The sequence below is a fragment of the Armigeres subalbatus genome, chromosome 2, assembly GCF_024139115.2.
Source record: "Armigeres subalbatus isolate Guangzhou_Male chromosome 2, GZ_Asu_2, whole genome shotgun sequence".
Lineage (NCBI taxonomy): Eukaryota > Metazoa > Arthropoda > Insecta > Diptera > Culicidae > Armigeres > Armigeres subalbatus.
The window spans coordinates 256,113,541-256,137,215 of NC_085140.1; the positions used below are offsets into that span (position 1 = coordinate 256,113,541).

Below are 23,675 nucleotides of genomic sequence, written 5' to 3' on the forward strand. Positions count from 1 at the left end.
CAAAACTAAGAAATGTTTCAATCATACTAAATCGATTCACCGTAATCTATCGAATGATGAACAACTCAGCCAAATTTCAATTGGATCCGATAATATTTCAATTTATTAGATTTTGTTTGAAGTTTTATATTGAAGAATGGATACTATCTCACTCTCAGTATGCGCAAACCCAGTATGGGACTAATATGCGAGTCTAGTCTGCCCTAGATATGTTATCATTTTGTTTGGAGTATCTATAAACTAAAAGTTTTTTTTTTTTCAATCCTGAGCAATTCATCTCAAGTATAACACTTGGAATACGTAATCTTTATCAAAGATCATCACGCTCGTCATTTGTCGTTAGGTTTAGCAACAACTTACCATACCAATAAGTAGCCTACAAAGGCCCGCGAAAGAAAACATGTTTTGCTAAAAAGCCAGATGTGCAGTCAAATATTTATCTTTTGTGTTACTTTATTGAACCTAGCTTGCGATTTTTATCACGCGACAGTGCTGAACGGTCGATGGACAGAATGAAACAAACACAAGTTCAGTAACGGTGGGCTGCCCTCTTAACATCTTCCGGTAGTTCCAGGTAATCATGATCCGGCCATTCGCCGTCGTCTTGGTGATGAATCGGGCGATAGTTCCAGTGCTGCAGCAGTGGTTTACGGTTGCGATCAATCGACAGATAGTTGGACAGTTCTTTATCCAGGAAGTGCGTCCTAATTGGCAGGGCATTGCCCGGGATGGGTATGTCCTCAGTCAGGGCCCAAATCGATATTTTAGATGCTTTAAAATGCTGAAATTGATTAAAATAGTAATAAATTGTAGTCTTAAATATCTAAGAAAAATACTTCAGGAAGACAATGATGTTGTTGGCAATAATAATTGGTTGAACCGTCGGAGTAGCATTTGGTTCCATCGGGAAAGTACGCGTCAACTCCAAGGTCATTCAAATCGAAGCGTGGTGCGTAGTACGCATCACTGTCTGCCCGTTTACAATAGATGGCACAACTCATCCAGAGACGATGCCCATCATACGGACCTTGCAATCCGAGCCCAGCTTGATCCAATCTGTTTAGAAGCTTACTAAATTCTCGACATTTAATACTCGCGTAAATTTCAATAGGCTGTCGTTTGTTCGAGCAAAGTTTTTGGTCATCGCAAATTGCCACGTCGTATGCGCTTCCTTCACACCCAGCATCTGTATTGATTGGTTTCGGATTGTTGCAACTTCGAGTGCGTTGCTGAAAGCCTCTCGATTGGGCCAAGCACCCAGAGTTACAATCACCAGTCATCCACTCGCTCCAACCTCCCCTAACGACGGTGGTGGGCTTTTTCTTTTGTTTCACACAACTTCCTCCAACACACCACTAGAAAACGGAAAAGAGGCGAAAAAGCGTTAAGAGCTGGTGCACGACACGCTGTCTGCCAACAGGCGGACAAGAGCGAAAAGCGTTCGATGGAACAAACTAAAAGCTCACCTTACTTTCACCACAGTCTGTGCCCTCCAATGCTGGTCCGGCGAAATAGAATCCGGTGCGATGGGGAGTTCGACATTGCAGGTTTTGGCAAATTCGTTCCAACCCAGAAGTGGGAGCAGCCATGGCATCGTTGTCACTTGAATTGCGCAAAAAAAGGAAGCATACGTATACATTAGTTTTGGATAGTGGTTTCTGTTGCTTTTCTCATGTATGGAGCTCCATATAAAAGTGGTGGTTTTATAATTATTTCCAATTAAAACGTGCGTTTTTAGTAAACATTTGTACCTGTTTACCATCATTTATTGAAAATTTAGGTCATTTTAAGTTGGGATGCCTAATATGTCCTCAACCTAATTGCTAGAAATCGAGATTTTGTTGAGGACCAAAATCTCGATTTGTAGCGATTATCTTCTTCTTCTTCTTCAATGGCTCTACATTCCAACTGGAACTTGACCTGTTTTCAATTTAGTATTCTATTAACATTTTCTCAGTTATTAATTGAAAGCTCTTCTATGCCGGCCATTGCAAGAGTATGTATCTTTTGTGACAAGTACAATGCACAGTGGGCCACGTCGTGGAATTAGGAAGAAAAAAATATTTTCACCATAATGATAATTTTTTAGGATCAAAGTGTCTTCAGCAAAGTCAAAGCTTATTATTTAAGCTTTATTTTGAAGTTTGTTGCAATAGGGTGGCCCCACTACATTTTGAGATAAAATTTTTAACTTCTATATTTCTAATTTTAGCATTGTATGATGTTCTAGAAAGTTGTTCCTTATTTAATTTTGAGGCACTTTGCTGAAGAAACCATTTTTGTACGTCGTTGGTATCATTTGTTATGATAATTTTAAATAATTATGTTAGGGTGACCCTAAAAAATCAATATTTTGATTGTAACTTTTTAGTTTTAATTTTTATCGAATTGACATCTTCTATCATCTGCTAAATCAGTTGCTATCCAATTTCGCTCAAATTCGCGGAGGACACTAAGCACATGGGACAGAATTGAGTGATCGGTGTGGAGAAAAATCGAATTTTTGAACCACCCTAATAATAGATAAAAGTAAAATAAAAAAAACTACGCTCGAAAAACCTAATTTTCCATACCACCCTAACGATTTTAAAGTAAAATCGATTGAACAAGTGATGTAAACAACCTACGATTACGGTCTGTACAGTGAAGTTGTCACGTTTATAAGCGTTGATATTATTGAACATGTTATTCTACCAATCGGTATATTGAGTGAAGATGCGCTGGAAATATATAAGGAAGCTATGATTACTATAAACATTTTGTTTTTGACGAATTGGGCGGAATTTTCGGTTTTATAACACTTCTAGAACTGATGATTTTGATTTCCTCGTACATAAAGCCATTTTTTCAAATGATGGAAAAACCTCAAATTCCCTCAAATTCCCCAATACCAAAATATGCAGAGCAATCCTTAGCCCTTCCTCTGTCTAACCCAGGGAAAAATGGATCCCCCTTTTTCCCCCATTCAAAAATACAAGCATTTGAAAACAACGGATTTTTTCAAGAAAAACAGTGATATCTCTGCATATCTTATGCTCTAAAACTTTGTAGAAGACGTCAATTCGATAAAAATTAAAACTAAAAAGTTACAATCAAAATATTGATTGATATTGACCCTAAAATCACCCTAACATAATTATCCAAAATTATCACAACAAATGATACCAACGACGTACAAAAATGGTTTCTTCAGCAAAGTGCCTCAAAATTAAATAAGGAACAACTTTCTAGAACATCGTACAATGCTAAAATTAGAAATATAGAAGATAAAAATTTTATCTCAAAATGTAGTGGGGCCACCCTATTGCAACAAACTTCAAAATAAAGCTTAAATAATAAGCTTTGACTTTGCTGAAGACACTTTGATCCTAAAATATTATCATTATGGTGAAAATAATTTTTTCCTCCTAATTTTACGACGTGGCCCAATGTGCAATGGATACACTATGTCCAGGGAGTCGAGAAAGTTTCCCACCCGGAAACATCCTAGACCGGACCGAGAATCGAACTCGCCATCTCTGGATTGGCAATCCTACGCCTTTGCTCGCAAGGCTATTTGAGACCCAGCGATTATATTGACATATTTGGCACCCCAGCTCCCATGACCATTTTGTACGAAAATCAGCGAATGCCTTATAATTATTTGTTGCCGGAAGTATGTCGATATTTTCAATTTTTTAGGCTACTAGACCACCTTTTGACAGTAACAAACACAACAAAAATATGAAATGACTTTTGTTTTGTTGTTTTTTTTTTCAATGTAACGAGATTTTTTTTGATCTAGTACCCATTTCCCTGCTTCTTCCTTTCTTTGATCTTTCCCTATCTCGATGGTCTCTTTAATATCGAGATGTGATGAGGTAACTGTAATACACAACCAGTTTAACATTCATACTTACATCAACAATACCTCGCACTGCTTTTTTGACGTGAACACTTGACCAGGATATCCTTGGTATTTCCAAGCATCTAATTCCTTTTTCGTCTTCAAAGGTGCATCGAACAAGCAATCCGCCCAACTGAAATCGATCGTAACCTTTTATTAATCGATAGCTTCCATATTAAATCAACTCACTTACGCCAGCTCCCGAATTGCTGCCGCACTGCAACTTGACCACGTGGTTTCACCTTGCGTCCCTCTCGACGGCGACATCACGTATCCGTCCTTGGCACAAATGTTGCCTGCCGAATCATGATGCATGCCTAAACTAAAAAGGAACTTCAGATCATTTCCAAATGGGCCCAATATATCATTCGAACCTGTGCCCAATTTCATGTGCTGCCACATAAACGGAAGTGAATCCGGCGGATGGATAAGGCTTCCCGAAAATGCTCGTCGTACCGAACTCTGCAATTACGCAGGAGTACTTTCCCAGGCAGATCCCACCAACCGTTGCCAGACCCATTGTCACCCCGTTCCGCCGGCCGTCCTCGATCGCATAAAAATCCAACCCAGACACGTACAGCGCCAAGTCCCAATGATTGGCATCGCTGTCGTCGCCTTTGTTCAATTTATTTTGATACAAACAGAACGAATCCAGCAGCGACTCCCGTTCTCCTCTGTGGTGCGGCATGTCGTCCGGTTGCCGTTTCATTATCTCCAAATACACCACCGTAATGTCAACGGGCGTTCCCAGCGAGGGATGGTGATAAAGCGCTTGAATTGCATTCACGTAGGCCAGGATGAAGTCTTTCAGTTTGAGATCATTGTTATCGAAGTGTGGCGCGAAAATTCGGTACGCGGCTTCATCAAAGAACAGCCCCAACTCGATGGTCAATTTGCGAAGTCTAGTCGCACCGCCGAAGCTGTTGTCCGGTTCGTCGAAATCTTCCAACTCTTCGAGATCGTCCAGTGTGTAGTTTTTCTCGTTCAGGGTGTCGCCGAGCAGATGGATGCCCGATCGGTTGGTGATGGCTAGCAAGTTTTTCCGATTGATTAGGTCCTCCGCGAAAATTACATCCTTGAGAGTCGCCTTTTTGACTAGATGGAGGTTTTGCGACTCGACGATGAAGTGGCTGAGCTGTGGGATGAGATTGCGCAGACGGCTGTTCAGGGGCTGTATTTCTAATGTTTGGTTCGGGAGGAAGACGATGCCGTGCTGAAAAGAAAAACGATGCAGGAGGTAATGTTCACAGACTATTGGAAAGCTTTGCCTTGTTGAGTTTATTGCAAAATTTAAATTGCCGAGATCTCAATAAAAGTGATGTTACTCAGCCAAAATAACTAGGGTCGGTGTACCAATTGTCGCCATACATAAGAACAACTATTTTAAAAAATAAGTAAAAGGCATGTGGGTGGACTTTATATATCAAGCGAAAGGTTTTACTTCCTGCTGTGAAAACCACAATAAAATTTGTTATTATCCTCAAAATTGATTAATCCATAATAGGAACGCATGCACCAGTTGTGGCACTATTCTTAATTTTGGTTCCTTATTTGGCAAATCCCATTGTTTTCTTATGGGACTGGCCAAATTGGGACCACTAGTGCGACAACTGGTGCAAAGGACGTTAAAAATTAAGCAAAATCAATTTTTACAATTATGCTTTGCTTGTTTTGGAGGAAATCAAAGGTGTTATCGTGTCATATGAGTATGCTTTATCGATATGAACTTGGTATGCGGTGATTTGAATGGTCATTTGGCATATAAAGCACTAGCGCGACAACTGGTGCACCTAGCCTAACCAAGAAAAGTGTCTTCCAGTGAACTATACGGAATTTTAACTTCGGCTGAGCGCTTTTTTGGTGAACTATAGAAAGGCAAAAACAATTTGTTTGTGAATTCCTGTAGGTCCGTGAAGAAGCTTTCAATAGTTCGGTATTTTGTAAACAGAATTTATTAAACTCCGTAAAAGCTCGAAAAGGCGGGTTAAGGATTTCTGGAAATCAGTTACTACTCTTGAACATTAAAAAAAGGTTTGGAGGATAGCATTTCCTCCAGAAATATCAAAGTCAGTCCTTTAAAGACCGAAGACATTTGTGGTAGATCATAACAGTCCGTTTAAAAATATAGAAGTCTGAGAGATTTTAAAATTTGAAAATCTTGAAATCTTGAATCTTTAAAATTTTAAGTTATCAGATTTAAATTTTTGAAATTTTGTGATTTTGAAAGCTTGCAATTTTAACATTGAATTTAGAATAAAGACGACTTGGCGAGCGTGGGGCGTACTCGAGGATGGAGAGATGCGGCCTCGAACCGTGTATTGTGGCGTCAAATTGTTGATTCAGTGTTATCTGTATAGATGTAGACTAAATAAATGAATGAATTAGAATAAAGAAATTAAGGAATTAATTATTTGAGAAATTATGAAATTAAGAAATTTAGGAATTAAGGAATTAAGGAATTAAGGAATTAAGGAATTAAGGAATTAAGGAATTAAGGAATTAAGGAATTAAGGAATTAAGGAATTAAGGAATTAAGGAATTAAGGAATTAAGGAATTAAGGAATTAAGGAATTAAGGAATTAAGGAATTAAGGAATTAAGGAATTAAGGAATTAAGGAATTAAGGAATTAAGGAATTAAGGAATTAAGGAATTAAGGAATTAAGGAATTAAGGAATTAAGGAATTAAGGAATTAAGGAATTAAGGAATTAAGGAATTAAGGAATTAAGGAATTGAGGAATTAAGGAATTAAGGAATTGAGGAATTAAGGAATTAGGGAATTAAGGAATTAGAGAATTAAGGAATTAAGGAATTAAGGAATTAAGGAATTGGGGAATTAAGGAATTAAGGAATTAAGGAATTAAGGAATTAAGGAATTAAGGAATTGAGGAATTAAGGAATTAAGGAATTAAGGAATTAAGGAATTAAGGAATTAAGGAATTAAGGAATTAAGGAATTAAGGAATTAAGGAATTAAGGAATTAAGGAATTAAGGAATTAAGGAATTAAGGAATTAAGGAATTAAGGAATTAAGGAATTAAGGAATTAAGGAATTAAGGAATTGAGGAATTAAGGAATTAAGGAATTAAGGAATGAAGGACTTAAGGAATTGAGGAATTTAGGAATTGAGTAATTGAGGAATTAAGGAATTAAGGAATTAAGGAATTCAGGAATCAAGGAATTAAGCAAATAAGGAATTAAGGAATTAGGGATTTAGGAATTAAGGAATTATGGAGTTGAGGAATTGAGGAATTAAGGAATTAAGGAATTAAGGATTTAAGGAATACTAAGGATTTAAGGATTTAAGAAATTAAGGAATTAAAGGAGTAAGGAATTAAGGAATTAAGGAATTAAATAATTAGGAATTTGAGGATTTAGGAAATTAAAGAACCAAGGAATTATGGAATTGAGGAATTGAGGAATTAAGAAATTGAGGAATAAGGGAATTGAGAAATTAGGGATTGGGGAATTGAGGAATTAACTAATTAAGGGAGTACGGAATTAAGGAATTAAGGTATTAAGGAATTTAGGAATTGAGGAATTAAGGAATTAAGGAATCAAGGAATTAAGGAATTAAGGAATTAAAGAATTAAGGAATTAAGGAATTAGGGATTTAAGGAACTATGCAAATAAGGAATTGAGGAATTGAAGAATTAAGGAATTAAGGAATTCAGGAATCGAAGAATTAAGGAAATAAGGTATTAAGGAATTAGGGATTTAGGAATTTTGGAATTGAGGTATTGAAGTAAGGAATATTAAGGATTTAAGGAATTAAGGAATTAAAGGAGTAAGGAATTAAGGAATTAAGGTATTAAGGAATTAAATAATTAGGGAATTTATAAATTTATTGAGGATTTAGGAAAATAAAGAATTAAGGAATTATGGAATTGAGGAATTGAGGAATAAGGGAATTGAGGAATTAAGGAATTAAGGAATTGAGGAATTGAGGAATTAAGGAATTAAGGGATCAAGGAATTCAGGAACTAAGAAATCAAGGAATTAAGGAAATAAAGAATTAGGGAATTAAGGAATTAATGAATTAAGGAATTAGGGATTTAAGAAACTATGCAAATAAGGAATTGAGGAATTAAGGAATTAAGAAAATATAATTCTTAGGGATGGCAACCAATTTTTTTCCAAATACAAACTTTCCTATTGAAGGGACCATCGAGTTAGGAAGGTATCGATATAGGAAACAAATCATTGGAAAGTAATTTATTCCTCAGAAAATTCGAAAAGGAATTTTAAGAATTAATTAAGAATTTCCCTAATGAATTCCTTCAAAACTTCCTCAAAGAATTCCCTTGAAAATTTATTTGGGTATTTCTTCGGATATTCGTTCCGAAATTTCTTCAAAAGTTCCTTCAGGAATTTCCTTAGAAATTACTTTAGGGATTGCTTCGGAAATTCCTTTACGGAGTCTTTTGGGAATTTCTTTCGAAATTCATTCGAAAACTTTTTTAGGAGTTCCTTTGAAAATTTCTTTAAGAATTCCTTAGAAAATTCCCATGGAAAATCTTTCAAGAACTTCTATAGGAATACCTACGGACACTGTTTTAGGAATACATTCGGAAATCCCTTTCGGAAAAAACCTTTGGAATTTGATTTAGGATTTTTTTTTAAATTCCTACAGGAATTTGTTTTTGAAATTTATAATAAAAATTCTTCCAGTAATTGCTCAACAATTTATTTAGAACTTTCTCCAGGAATTCTTTCCAATTTTCCTATAGGAATTCCTTCGAACATTCCTCCTGAAATTTCTTTAGCAACTTTTCCAGAAATTCTTGTAGATCTCCAAAAATTTCTTTTAAAATACCTCTAAGAATTCTTTCGGGAATCTCTTCTGAAAATCTTTTGGAGAATCGTCGGAAATTTTGTTAAATTTTCTTAAATATTGTGTTTTTTTTTAATAGAAAATAAGTTTATCACTCAAATTACACCGACCTTACATATATGGGTCATTTTGTAACAATTATAAGTCACTCTATTTTGCATGTTGATCAGATGGAAATGACCCATATTAGTGTGTGACCCATGATTGTGAGGTCAGTGTACCTTAAAAGTTTCTTTCGAAAATTCCTTTAAAAATTCCTCCATATTATGATTCGTTCCGGAGTTATTCCTGCAGAAATTTTGTATAGTTTACTGAAGGAATTTTCTAAGGACGTCCTGGAGAAAGTTCCAAAGGAGTTTATGAAAAATAAATAAAAGGCCTTTCCGGAAGGTTTTATGAAGGAATCCCTGGATGAATGACTAAATTAGTTTCTGTAGCTTTTCTCTATTCTTGAAGGAATTAGAAGGAATTACCAAAAGAGAACCTGAAAAGGTTTTTGGACAAAATTTTAAATGAAGGATTTTTTAGTGGATGTTCCAAGTGGATAGCTATTGGAATTTAAATAAAAATTCCTATATTTCTCTAAGAATTTCTTCGAAAATCTGGACTGTAATGAAACAAACTCATTTTTGACTCTAGAATCAAGATTACATGCCAAGAAAAACTCCCAAAATATCGATATATCGATATTGCGGATATTAGTAGTCCCTCGAAAAATTTTACAGATTTTTTCGTAAATACCTTAAATAATTCCCTAGAAAATATATTCAGGAATTAATTCGGTAAGACATCAAGAAACTCATTCTAGTATATCTTTAAAAATTCTGTCAGGAATTCCATCGGGAATTTCTCCAGGAACTCCTTCAAAAACGTCTACAAATGATACCAGTTTTTTCTTAAGATATTCTTCTGGAAATTCTTATAAAAAATCTTCTAAGATTGATTTTGATAATACCAATTCAAAGAAGCCACCGGTCGAAAAGCTCAAAAAGGATTGCGAATCTATCTATTAGTCTGTTGGATTATACTGTTGAAAGGAGATACCGCGGGTTTCGCGTAAGTGTTTCTGCTTACGGGTTTACCGCCTCCGTTTTTTGCCCTTCATACAGCAGTGCATTGAAAGCAGAATGGTATTTAAATTCGACTGTAATATTGGGTGGAGCCATATGCAGAGCAAGACTCAAGCCAGAATGGATGACTGTACATACTTTAATGATTACTGTACTGATGGATACACATACTTTTGAAAAATTCTTTCGGAAATTATTTTAACAATTCCTCTGAAACTTTTCTAGGTATTCCATAATACATTCCATTTCCTCGGAAATTCATCTAGTATTTTTTTCAGAATTTCCTCCGCCATTTCCTTCCAAAATTCTAGGACGAATTTTCAGATATCAGATATAATTTTCAAAGGCATTACCGACATTTTTGGACATTCCTCCAAGAATTCCTTCAGAATTTTTTCCAGGGATTCCTTCAGAAAATCCTCAAAAAACACTACGATGATAGATCCAGAAATTACTCAAGACTCTAAGCAATTTCTTCAAGTTCATTCCTTCAGAACTTTCTCCAGGACTTCCTTCGGAAAGTATTTCAAGAAAACCCAGAAGTTTATTTGGGTATTGTTTATCAAAATAAAGTATTGCGTATTTATTTATTAGTCTGTTGGATTACACTGTTGAAAGGAGAATCTCTCTATCCCGCGGGCTTCGCGTAAGTGCCTCTACTCTGCCTCGGATATTCATCTAGTATTTCCTTCGGAGTTTTCTCCGACATTTGCTTCCAAAATTCTAGGACGAAATCTCCTTACGAATTCCTAGAGCAATTTCCAAGAGAACTCCTAGAGAAATTGCCGACATTCTTAAACTTATTTAAGAATTTTGTTGGACGTTCCTCCAAGAATTTTGTCCAGGGAATCCATTAGAAAATTATCCAGAAATTACTACGGGGATAAATCCAAAAAACCCTCAAAACTCTAAGAATTTTCATCAATTATTCTTTCTGAACTTCCCCCAGGATGTCCTTCGGACATTATTTCAGGAAAACCAAGAAATTTCTTTGGGATTTTTTTTATCAAAATAAATGAAACCCGTTTTTCCGGAACAATTCTAGCTATTTAAGTACAAGGAGGAGTGAAAGAAATGTTCAATTTGATGGGTCACGTGTTCCATCGTGCTCCAGCTCCAGAAGCCAAGTTACCATGTTTGCATTCGCATATCACGAGGCTATCACAATAATACTCCATGCTCAGGGAAGTTTAAAAAAATCCTACCAGACTGGGAATCCAAATCCAACTTTCATAGTGTTGACTTGTAGCCGCGAATATAAGCACTAGACCAATTAAGATATGTAACATTCAAACCTTTAAAAAGATGATGAACCACCCAATGCGAGCAGAATGAGGTTATTCCACATGAAGTTACATATAAGATTAGAAGTTCATCGCTACGCTCATTGATTTGTAGGTCTGTTGCCAAGAAGTTCTTGCATGACCTAGCATTTAACACGCCAATGCCGGTAAAAGTGACAGAGATAAAAGCAAATATACTAAATGTATATCAGCTATTTAATCAATGCCTGATAGGTTGCCTTGGTCCGGTAGATGCTAACGCATTACATAATGTGATTTTTGTTTTGGCCAATCATCGGCGTGGAATACGAAATTCGGCGTCGTGAAGCCAATCGGCGTATGGCGCGCCGCCGACACCTTGACCGGCGTCGGCGTACGTCAATAAACGATGTTCGAAATAAGTATAGTGTAGTGGGAAGCGAGTACTGAAAAACGGAAGTGAGTATTAAATAGTGAGATGTGTGTAGTAACATGTGAGTAGTGGAAAGTGAGAAGTAAGTGGTGAAAAGTTCGAAGAGATAGTTGCAAAATAAGAAGTAGGATGTGAGTAGTGATAGAAATAGAAGCAAGTTGTGAGAAACGAGAGTTATGATATCTTGCGTAGTGAAAAGTGAGTGGAAAGATTATAAGACAGAAAAATTATGGAAGATGGAAGATGGAAGAAGAGAAACAAATGAAAAAAAAAATCTCGTTTCTTACTTCTCGTTCTCCAGTCCTCACTTTATCCTACTCCCTTCTCACAACTCACTTCTCATTCCTCATTTCTAACTTGTCATTACTTTCTTTTTTCTTCGCACCTACCTCGATAAACACCTACCTCTTCCCATTTCTCTCTTTTCACTCCACACTTCTCACTATTCATGTCTCGCTTCGCACAACTCACTTCTTACACTTCTCACTTCTCATTTTCACTTTTTTTTCTCCCTTCTCAGTTATAACTACTCGTATCTCACTTCTGTCTTCTCATTTCTCACTTATCACTTACTTCTAACTTCTCATTACTACTTCGCATTCCGAATTTCTCATTTCTAACTTCTCACCTCTAATTTGTCACTTTCCAATACTCACTTCTCACTTCTTACTTCGTACTTCTCACTTCTCATTGCTCCATTTTCACTTCACACTTCGAATATCTCACTTCGCACGTTTAACTTTTCACTTCTCTCTATTTTTTCTCACTTCTCACTTATATTTTCCCACATCTCACTTATGATTACTCATTTCTCACTCATCACTTTTCACTTCTAGCTTCTAACTTTTCACTTCTCACCACTACTTCGCACTTCGAATTTCTCACTTTTAATTTCTCTCTTATTATTTCTCACTTCTCTCTTCTCGCTTCTCATTTTGCATTTTTTACTTCCCACAACTCATTTCTCACTTTTTACTTTGCACTTCTCATTTCGCACATGTCATTTCTCACTTTTAACTTCACACTTCGAATTTCTCTCTATTTATTCATATCTCACTTCTGACTTCTAATTTGTCGCTTATTATTTTCCTTTTCTAACTTCGAACTTTCCACTTCTTTCTTTTTACTTCTCGCTTCTTACTTCTCACTTTTTACTTCTAACTTTTTTATGAGTCTGCAGTAGCCATCGAGCAAGTAAGTGCAGTGCATGTTTTAGTCGTCGGGAAAATAGTGAAATAACTATCTTGTGTTCGGTGGCTCATGCGCATGTATTGCGCTTTGCTCCGGTCGAAACAAGCGCGATCTTCGATAGTTTGCAGTAGCCATCGAGCAAGCGAGTGCAGTACGTGTTTTAGTCGTCGCAAAGTAGTTAAAATATCGAATCAATCTTCGGGTAAATACGTTAGACACGCGATGGGTATAGACGAATTTCGCGCCAACCCTTCTATGGGGCTGGCAGCACCATCTCAGAATCAAATGAAACTTACAGGGGATGGACAAAATAATTAGGATAGGCAAATTTTGGGTAAAATTAGATGTGTTGTAACTATCTTAGTTATCATCCGATTTTGACAATTCAGGCATGCCCGAACTAGAAAATTAATGCAGTTTGACGGTATGTCCATGGAATCGACTATGGGCACTGGATTTCGGAGATATTCCGGGTTTTTCGGAGGTAGGTTCAAAATCGTAAATTTGAGGTGGATATTAGGAGAAGTTGTGGTTAAAAATTGAATAATATTAGTAACCACAAATGAAGTAGGGCTCTTGCTGATTGGAACCATATATTGAGATTTGGAATCGGACCAGAATCAAGTGAGATATGGCCATTGCTTTATAATCGGTTCCGATCGATACTTATCAAAGGGGTCAGTCCACAACTTCATTTGAATCTCGCTTTTGATAGATCGTCCACTATGATTTTATTCTAGAAGGCCTCTTATGTATCAAGAATGAAAAACCAATTGAATAAACGGATCCTGGAGTCGCTGGGATGTCCCCGGGGAACCTGTGAATGGGGACATTTTAGTTTTACCACCAAAACCAGTCGTTCGACGGCTCTTTTTTCATGGTTTTCGATCAGGAAGCGAAGTATGAATATAAAATGGTCAATTGACGGTTCTGACCGCTTCCAGGACCTCCGGATTGGCCCGGGGGAACCTGTGGAAGGGGACATTTTAGTTTTAGCACCAAAACTAATCATTCGAAGGCTCTTTTTTCATGGTTTTCGATCAGGAAGCGAAGTATGAATATAAAATGGTCCATTAACGGCTCTGACCAATTCCAGGATCTACGGATTGGCCCCGAGGAACCTGTGGAAGGGGACATTTTAGTTTTAGCACCAAAATCAGCCATTCGACAGCTCTTCATTCATGGTTATCGATCAGTAAGCGAAATACGAGAATGAAATGAATCATTGACGGCTCTGACCGCTTCCAGGACCCAATGATTGCCACCGGGGAACTTGTGGAAGGGAATCTATAAGTTTTAGCACTAAAATAAGTTATTCGACGGCTATTTTTATAGGTTTTCGACCACGAAGCAAAGTATAAATATAAAAGGACCATTGATAGCTTTGACCGCTTCCAGGACCTACTGGTAGCCAACGAGGAACCTGTATAAGGGGACATTTTATTTTTACACCAAAATCAATCATTCGACAGCTCTTCTTTAATATAAGCAAAGTATGAATGTAAAATTGCCCATTTATGACTCTGACCGCTCTCAGGACCTACATATTCCCCCCGGGAAACCAGTGGAAAGGAACATTTAAGTTGCAGCACCAAAACCAATAACTCGACGGCTTTTTTTCGTGATTTTTTATCAGAAAGCGAAGTATGAGTATAAATTGGACCATTAATGGATCTGACCGCTTCCAGGACATACGGATTGCCCCCGGGGAACTGTGGAAGTGGACATTTTAGTTTTAGCACAAAACCAATCCTTAGCCGTGCGGTAAGACGTGCGGCTACAAAGCAAGACCATGCTGAGGGTGGCTGGCTTCGATTACCGGTGCCGGTCTCGGCAATTTTCGGATTGGAAATTGTCTCGACTTCCCTGGGCATAAAAGTATCATCGTGCTTAGCCTCATGACATACGAATACAAAAATGGTAACTTGGCTTAGAAACCTCGCAGTTAATAACTGTGGAAGTGCTTAATGAACACTTAGCTGCGAGGCGGCTCTGTCCCAGTGTGGGGATGTTATGCCAATAAGAAGAAGAAGAAGGCAAAAACCAATCATTGGACGGCTCTTTTTTCATGGATTTCAATCAGAATGTGAAGTATGAACAAGAAATGGACCATTGACGGCTCTGACCGTTTTCTGGACCTACGGATAGCTCACGGGGAACCTGCCTACTTCATACTTTGCTTCCTGATCCAAAGCCATGAAAAAAAAGCCGTTGTATGACTAGTTTTGATGCTAAAACTAAAATATCCCCTTCCACAGGTTTCCTGGGCCAATCTGTAGGTTCAGAAAGCGGTCAGAGCCATCAATGGTCTCTTTTATATTCCTTTCTCGATTCCTAATCGAAATCACTAGAGAAGAGCCGTCGAATGACTGGTTTTGGTGCTAAAAATGAAATGTCCTCTTCCACAGGTTCTTCGGAGGCAACCAGTAGGTCCTGGAAGCGGTCAGAGCCTTCAATTGACCATTTTATATTCATACTTCGCTTCCAGATCGAAAACCATGAAAAAAGTGCAGTCGAATGACTAGTTTGGTGCTAAAACTAAATTGTCCCCTTCCACAGGTTCCCCGGGGCCAATCCGTAGACCTTGGAAAAGGTCAGAGCCGACAATGGACCATTTTATATTCATAGTTTGCTTCCTGATCGAAAACCATGAAAAAAGAGCTGTCGAATGACTGGTTTTGATGCTAAACATAAAATGTCCTCTTCCGCAGGTTCCTCGGGGCCAATCCGTAGGTCCTGGAAGCAATCAGAGCCGCCAATGGACCATTTTATATTCATACTTCGCTTCCTGATCGAAAACCATGAAAAGTAGCCGTCGAATGACTGGTTTTGGTGATAAAACTAAAATGTCCCTTCCACAGGTTCCCAGGGCCAATCCGTAGGTCTTGGAAGCGGTCAGAGCCCTCAATGGACCATTTTATATTCATACTTCGCTTCCTGATCGAAAACCATGGAAAAGAACCGTCGAATGACTGGTTTTGGTGGTAAAACTAAAATGTCCCCTTCCACAGGTTCCCCGGGGCCAATCCGTAGGTCTTGAAAGCGGTCAAAGCCGTCAATGGATTATTTAATATTCATACTTCGCTTCCTGATCGAAAACTATGAAAAAAGAGCCTTCGAATGACTAGTTTTGGTGTTAAAACTAAAATGTCCCCTTCCACAGGTTCCCCGGGGCCAATCCGTAGGTCTTGAAAGCGGTCAGAGCCGTCAATGGATTATTTTATATTCATGCTTCGCTTCCTGATCGAAAACCATGTAAAAAGAGCCTTCGAATGACTGGATTTGGTGCTAAAACTAAAATGTCCCCTTCCACAGGTCCCCCGGGGCCAATTCATAGGTCTTGAAAGCGGTCAGAGCCGTCAATGAATTATTTTATTTTCATGCTTCGCTTCCTGATCGAAAACCATAAAAAGAGCCTTCGAATGACTGGTTTTGGTGCTAAACATGAAATGTCCCCTTCCACAGGTTCCCCGGGGCCAATCCGTAGATCCGGGAAGCGGTCAGAGCCGTCAATGGACCACTTTATATTCATACTACGCTTCCTGATCGAAAACTATGAAAAAAGAGCCGTCGTACGACTGGTTTTGGTGGTAAAACTAAAATGTCCCCTTCCACAGGTTCCCCGAGGCCAATCCGTAGGTCCTGGAAGCGGTCAGAACCGTAAATTGACCATTTTATATTCATACTTCACTTCCTGATCGAAAACCATGAAAAAAGAGCCGTCGAACGACTGGTTTTGGTGAAAAAACTAAAATGTCCCCATTCACAGGTTCCCCGGGGACACTTTCCTGCGACTCCAGGATCCGTTTATTCAATTTTTTTTTCATTCTTAATACATAAGAGGCCTTCTAGAATAAAATCATAGTGGACAATCTATCAAAAAGCGAGATTCAAATGAAGTTGTGGCCTGGCCCCTTTGATAAGTATCGATCGGAACCGATTATAAAGAAATGGCCAAATCTCACTTGATTCTGGTCCGATTCCAAATCTCAATATATGGTTCCAATCAGCAAGAGCCCTACTTCATTTGTGGTTACTAATATTATTCAATTTTTAACCACAACTTCTCCTAATATCCACCTCAAATTTACGATTTTGAACCTACCTCCGAAAAACCCGGAATATCTCCGTAATCCAGTGGCCATAGTCGGTTCCATGGACATACCGTCAAACTGCATTAATTTTCTAGTTCGGGCATGCCTGAATTGTTAAAATCGGATGATAACTAAGATAGTTACAACAAATCTAATTTTACCCAAAATTTGCCTATCCTAATTATTTTGTCCATCCCCTGTAGTAGGCATAAAGATGTGGTATTTCTAAGCCACTCTGCATACTTGGTTTTTCAAAAAATGTCAAGAGTAACTTTTGATAAAGGCCTATTTTTTTTTCATTTATTTTTTTTTAAATCGATGTAACTTTAAAATGACAAAACCAACAAAAAAGTGTTGTATGGCGCATTGTCGTGAAATTCCCAGAAGTTTTTCGGAAAAGTATCAAAAAGAGTACTTTAGGTCAAAGTGAAATACTTGTACTGCTGGATTTCTCTGAAAATTATTCATTCATTATCCAAAATGCTGCGCAGGGTTATCATTGGAATAATTCCCAGGCATCAATACATCCATTTGAAGTTTACTTTAAAAGAAACGGTAAATTAGAAAACGTTAGCTTTATTATAATATCAGAAGTAATGACCCATGACACAAAAGCTGTTCACTTATTCATTTCAAAATTAATTGACTTTTTGAAACAGTCGATCAATTTTACAAAAATTACTTTTGTGTCTGGTGGAGCTGCAGCACATTATAAAAATAAAAAGAACTTTGCAAGTCTGTGTAATTTCAATTTAAAACATGGCTGAGAAGCAGAATGACACCTTTTTGCAACATCGCACAGAAAAGGCCCTTGCGAAGCTATTGATGGCACTCTCAAACGAATGGCAAAACGAGCAAGTCTTGCCAAAGATTATGGAAATACTATTAGGACTCCTCGGGAGTTGTGCGAATGGGCAGTTACACAAACAGACCAAAATAAGTTTCATTATTTTATACCAATTGCTCATAATAAAATCCTGACTAAAAATATTTCAACTCAGATAAAGACCCAAAAGTTTTCAAATTGTTCTAGTAAATTAACAAGTTAATGAGTATTCAAGTAGAAATAAGAATTAACAAAGTAACAAATAAAATTGAAGAAAAAAACAAAAAAAAAATGCGAGAAAGTTATTGTTTTTTGAATGTGCGTTTATCTGAAATCCCCTAATGAAATTATCTACCGAGCTTTATCGTTTGGAATCAACGTGTTTATCTGATAAAAAAAATCGAACTCTATTTTTTTGCTAAACCAATTTTAATCTTTACATTCACCGATTTATTTTCTCGGTAAACGAAACGCTCTTTTATGTATCAGATGTTGCAGTTTAGACAAATTTACAATAGTCCATCAAACATCACAATTTTGTAATTCTGGTAATTTTTGTGTAACATTGATATAAGAAGTCTAGGAAAATATACGCCCTTTTCAAATTATGGTCCACATTAATGTTAGATTATGCTAAATTGCTTCCTAAACAAATTTTTATACTTCCAAAATTTGTCGTTGGTTGATGATAGGCTGCTGAACCTATATTTGGCGCAGTAGGCATAAAACACGCTAATAAATTTTCACTCAATATGGACATGACAAAAGTTTTTGTTAGAAAAACTTTTTTTCCTTAAATATGTCACAGGAACATTATTCCCAGAAAAGTTAGATAATTGAAATACCTATCTGCAGTAAAAATTTCATCGATTTCTGATATGAGGTTTTTTTGTAATATCGATTTTAATTTTTTAAACTAATTTTTTTCAGTGCAGAAATCGGTTTTTTATTTTTTGGATATTTTTCCAAAAAACTTCTGGGAATTTCACGACAGTCCGCCATACAACACTTTTTTGTAAGTCTTGTCATTTTAGAGAATTATCGATTTAAAAAAAAATAATGAAGGAAAAATAGGCCCTTATCAAATGTTACTCTTGACAATTTTTGAAAAACTAAGTATGCAGAATTGCCTATAAATACCATATCTTTATGCCCACCAAGTCTCATTTGATTCTGAGATGGTGCTGCCAACTGGTCGAGTTGGCGCGAAATTCGTCTATAGTCAATCAACCTAAGCTAAGCTTACATTTTACTTCTCACTTTTGATATAGGGGGAAAGACGGCTTTGGCAGGTTTTGTTCTATTATTGGCAAGGGGTTTTTGTCGACCAAATTTTATGAAATTTGGCCACAATATTCTTTGATATGCAAAGAATGTTCAGGCCAAATTTGAGCCAAGTCAGTCATAAAAAAACCCCCTGCCAATAATAGAACAAAACCTGCCAAAGCCGTCATTCCCCCTATTACTTTTTATTTATCACTGATCTTTTCGCACTCCGAAATTTTACATTTAACTCTTCACTTTTTACTTATAAATTCTCACTAACCATATCTCACTTCTCCCTTATAACTTCTCATATCTTGCTTTTGACTTCTCATTTCTCACTCATCACTTTTCACTTCTAACTTTTAACTTTTCACTACTAACTACTACTTCGCACTTAGAATTTCTCACTTCTAACCTCTCTCTTTTCGTTTCTCATTTCTCACTTCTCACTTCGCACTTCTTACTTCACACTTCTCACTTTTCACTTTTTACTTCACACTTCAAATTTCTCACTTCTCTCTATTTAGTTTTCACTTTTTATTTTTAGCTTTTCACTACTCACTTCTCACTTATAACTTCTTATATCTTACTTCTCATTTCTCACTTTTCATTTTTTGACATATGGACTTACGTCTTTCTCTACTATACTGGGTGTCATTTAGATTTTTGGAAATCGAGAGCGTTACGCTTAAAGGGAAGATTTCGAACGTTGCTAACGCCTTTATCTTTCGATGAATTTTGAAGATTTATATATCAATCGACTCGGACACTCTCCAGCAATTTACCTATTTCATTGAAACTTAAGATTATTAACGATAAGCTATTAAAAGTTTCAATTCTTGTCAAAGCCAGCAAAAATTTTATATATAACCAATCCCGTGCATTCCTAACACGGACATCAGAATGCGGCATGTCACGGGCCTTCGGGTCCACCGCAAGATTTTCTTTGTGTATAAAAGAAGCAGTGCCTGCCGTGTGCGAGTCATTACAATTTGTGACAGCAGCGCGTACTGACGTGCTTTTTGATCGCGCATTTTTCGTTTCATTCGTTCGTTCGCCGTGTTACCTACACAGCATGCAGTCGCCAGCGGTAGAACTGCCGGCGGGTCTGCGAATATGCATGAAAGAAGTAGGCGCATTTTGATGCAGATGTGTCGGTTGCGATGAATGCAATCGCCCATCACTTCGCTCGGAGTTCACGGCTAGAAGCCGATGATGGCTGAGGCAGCGAGGGCAGCGGTGGTGGATGAAGAAGAATACAATTAGAGATTTAGTCTGCTCATCCACGAAAATGATTATCCACGATTATGATATATTTAAGATAGGCTTGGCACTAAACAACACGTACATTAAAGCATGGTTATACTATTCTATACTATACTATACTAAAGCATGGTTATTACGGTGGTTCAAAAAAACCATTTTGCTCCACAGTGCTCATCTGATTCTTTACCATGTTCTGAGTGTCCTCTGAAAATTTGAGCTCATTTGGATTAAAACTGATTTGCTAAGCCGTTTCAAGTTTGCATGCAAATTAGTATGGGGAAATTTCTATTTTCATTATACTGTTAATGACGCTTCCCCATTAAGCGCAGGTTAAAAGAAAACCTACACAGCTAAAAGAAATACTCAACAGCTTTCACCCAACGAAAATCGCATGTTGATTAATCGCTCCAATAATTAGTAATCGATTTTAATCTATACCGTAGTTTTCTGGAGCTAATTGCATAACTCCTCAGCAGGCAACATTGCTGCTCGTGGCGCGAAAGATAGCACGCACAAATTCAGGCTACTATGTTTCACTGCACATTTCAGTGATGCCCTCAAAGAAGTTTAACGATCATGACTAAAGATTCGCAACCTATCTTAAAATCGATTACTAATTATTGGGGTGATTAATCAACATGCGATTTTTGTTGGGTGAAAGCTGTTGAGTATTCCTTTTAGGTATGTAGGTTTTATTTTAACCTGCGCTTAATGGGGGAACGTCATTAACAGTATAATGAAAAAATAAATTTCCCCATACTAATTTGCATGCAAACTTAAAACGGCTTGTGCTAAATCAGTTTTAATCCAAATGAGCTCAAATTTTCAGAGGACACTCAGAACATGGTAAGGAATCAGATGAGCACTGTGGAGCAAAATCGATTTTTTGAACCACCCTAATGGTTATACTAGTTCTGATTCCCCAGCAAAAAAAATGTATTACACTGATGAAAAAAAAATTGATTAAAATAATTACTTTCATGTATTCGCAGAAGGCATTCGCAATTAAAGATGCACAATCAGCAATAGTGTTAATATCCATTTAAGATTAGGAAATTTCGCTGTATTGCATGTAAATGTTTAAAAAAACAAAACATTATCTTATTATGATATGGAAATGCTTATATCATCTTCCAAACTTAGACGTACATGTTCATGATAGAATTAGAGGCGAAAGTATAGAATTGATAGTTCCGTTAGGATACGGCAGGCATGAAGAATGTTTTTTTTATAGAAGTCGATTTGAAAGCGAGCGGAGGGCAATATTTGTGATGGCACATATCACACGACCTTCCTTCTGCCAATCTCCCGTATGAAGGGGGAGGGAAGAATATCAGTGTGGAAGCTGATATATCTCCACTGGAAAAGGAAGGACTTTCATCGAGTAAAGGGAAATATCGAGTTACAGAGCATCGAGTTGAGGAGAGTTCACTGTAATTAGAAAACTCGAATCCACAACGAATTAGGAAATTGATATGTTTTCTTCATGGAATTTTTTTCTTTTATTATTGCAATTTTTGCTTTGAAAAAGAAACTTGATGGTAACGTGAGACTGCCTCCAAATACTTACGAAATTTTGAAAATCGCAACTAGTAACAGCAGCAGATGACTCATGATCCACGTGCAGATAGTGACAATCATTCGTCGACCGATGGAGATATTCACGCGAGGTCCCATTCTCATGACGCGTAACAAACCGCGTCTTGCTCGTCACCAGGTTCGTCCGTGTTTTCAGATGCAGATTAAACTCGTTGTTCTGGAACGGCACTTTTAGCACCACGTTTTGCTTTTCACTTGCCTTGAACAGTGGCTCACCCCTGGCGGAGAACAATTCGAACAGAGGAAGCTCTTCACGGTGGTCACTGCCAAAATAGTAATTCAATTCATGTTCGTTCATCAAATGCGGTAAATCGTTGAATTCCCAAGACTGCACTGTGTTCACTGTCAGGCTCACTATGATAACTAAAATTCTCAATGTTTTTGAAATAGGCATTTTATCACATGGCTTCATTCACATATTGTTCACGCAAGCTCGTACGTACTGCGAACATCGAACTGGTACTAATCAACCGTCATCCGAAACTGTCTCCGAGCAGTAAGCGTTTCAACAATTATATACTTTCGTCCAGTAAGTACGCACGGGGTTTACCGTCATGCAACCCCAAAAGTTGACATTACCACAAAAACCAGTAGCAATTGGCATGTCACTTGTTTCCCGCGATATGATATTGTAATGCACTTTTCTCCGTTTTGTTTTTGCTTCAATCATTTTGGTAGGGTGTCCTGAAAAATCTGTTTGTAATTGTTTGAATTTCAAATTGTTTATGTAAAGAATTTATCATTGTAGTAGACCTGGCAGAAGTTGTCTTACATAGTGGTCAAAAATGTAAATTACCCATACAAAAGGTGAACTGTCCATGCAAAAATCCCATGCTTTATTTTTTAATATTGTCGATCACCCTACCGAAGGTGCAAGACCCATCCGCAAGACTCTGTTGGCGAAGAATGGGGCGATATTTATTTTACGGCTGTTTCCACAAGTGGCTTTCAGGTAATCTGGGATGCGGGCAGGAGTCAGAATGCACTCGGATACTGCGCCGAAGATGTCGAGGAGTCAGTTCGACCGAAACGAGAGCAATGCGACCTGAGCTGAATTAATTAGTCACTGATGATGACTGCACTGCATACGATTTGCTGTTTCGCGGGTCTTGTCATTCTACGCGGCGGCAAAAGTTTAGTGGGTCAGCCGTTTGAAGCATTTTTGTGTATTCTGGCGTGGGTTTAGAACTGGAGATAAAATGCCTGTTGTATGTATACCCTCCATGAAACAAATGGTTCAGTTTATCTGCGTGGTATCCATTATGAATATTAGAATAACTGCTCATGGCATGGTTAATTTATGTTAACAAAATACCAAAATAGAAGATTGTAATGATTTTTGTCTAAAACTAGTAATTATTTTTATTTAACATATTTATATAAAATAATGATGCAGAGGTTTCGATTGATGTTGGTGTATCGTATCGTAGCTACTTCTAACGGCGTTGCAGTCTTGAATAATTAAAACGAATGTTTTAAATTTTTCAGGACGTTTTGACTCTATTTGGAGTCTTTTCCCTTGAAATAGAGACGAAACGCCGGAGAAAATTTAAAATATAGCTCCGATATTTATATACAGAATTCTATGAATTTCATTGTTACTAAACACGGGAGGTAACCTTAGAATCATTTCCTAAATTCAGTTTTAATTCAGTTGAAGTCAGAGTATGAAGTGTCTTGTTTCTGGTATTGCAGTAACTGACCGTATTGGCACAGTATACAACAGAGCTGGTAGGGTAAAGGATGTATTTTACTACCCTTAGCGGGGCTTTTATTTTGGACCACCAAGAGGAATTTGCACTCAGTGGTCTAAAATATGAGCCGTCGAACTGGTGGTCCAAAATACCTCCCTCACCCTATAATAATTTATTTGAACACCAACAATTTGTGCTAAAGAAAAGAGCTTTGAATTTCTATTTAAATTACTCAGATAAGAATATTTTGTTATCT

The 23,675-nt window shown here is 37.3% G+C and overlaps 1 protein-coding gene across 1 annotated transcript; it reads right to left on the reverse strand.

The window, feature by feature from the left end:
• Positions 1-433: 433 nt before the first annotated feature.
• LOC134216205 (A disintegrin and metalloproteinase with thrombospondin motifs adt-2-like) lies at positions 434-22,332 on the reverse strand. Its single transcript, XM_062695156.1, has 7 exons — positions 21,697-22,332; positions 4,261-5,099; positions 4,080-4,208; positions 3,900-4,019; positions 1,467-1,602; positions 837-1,355; positions 434-781 (listed from the first exon to the last, which is right to left on the reverse strand). Exons 1-7 carry the CDS (start codon positions 22,135-22,137, stop codon positions 530-532), a joined length of 2,436 nt encoding a protein of 811 aa, XP_062551140.1. The 5' UTR covers positions 22,138-22,332; the 3' UTR covers positions 434-529.
• Positions 22,333-23,675: the final 1,343 nt, after the last annotated feature.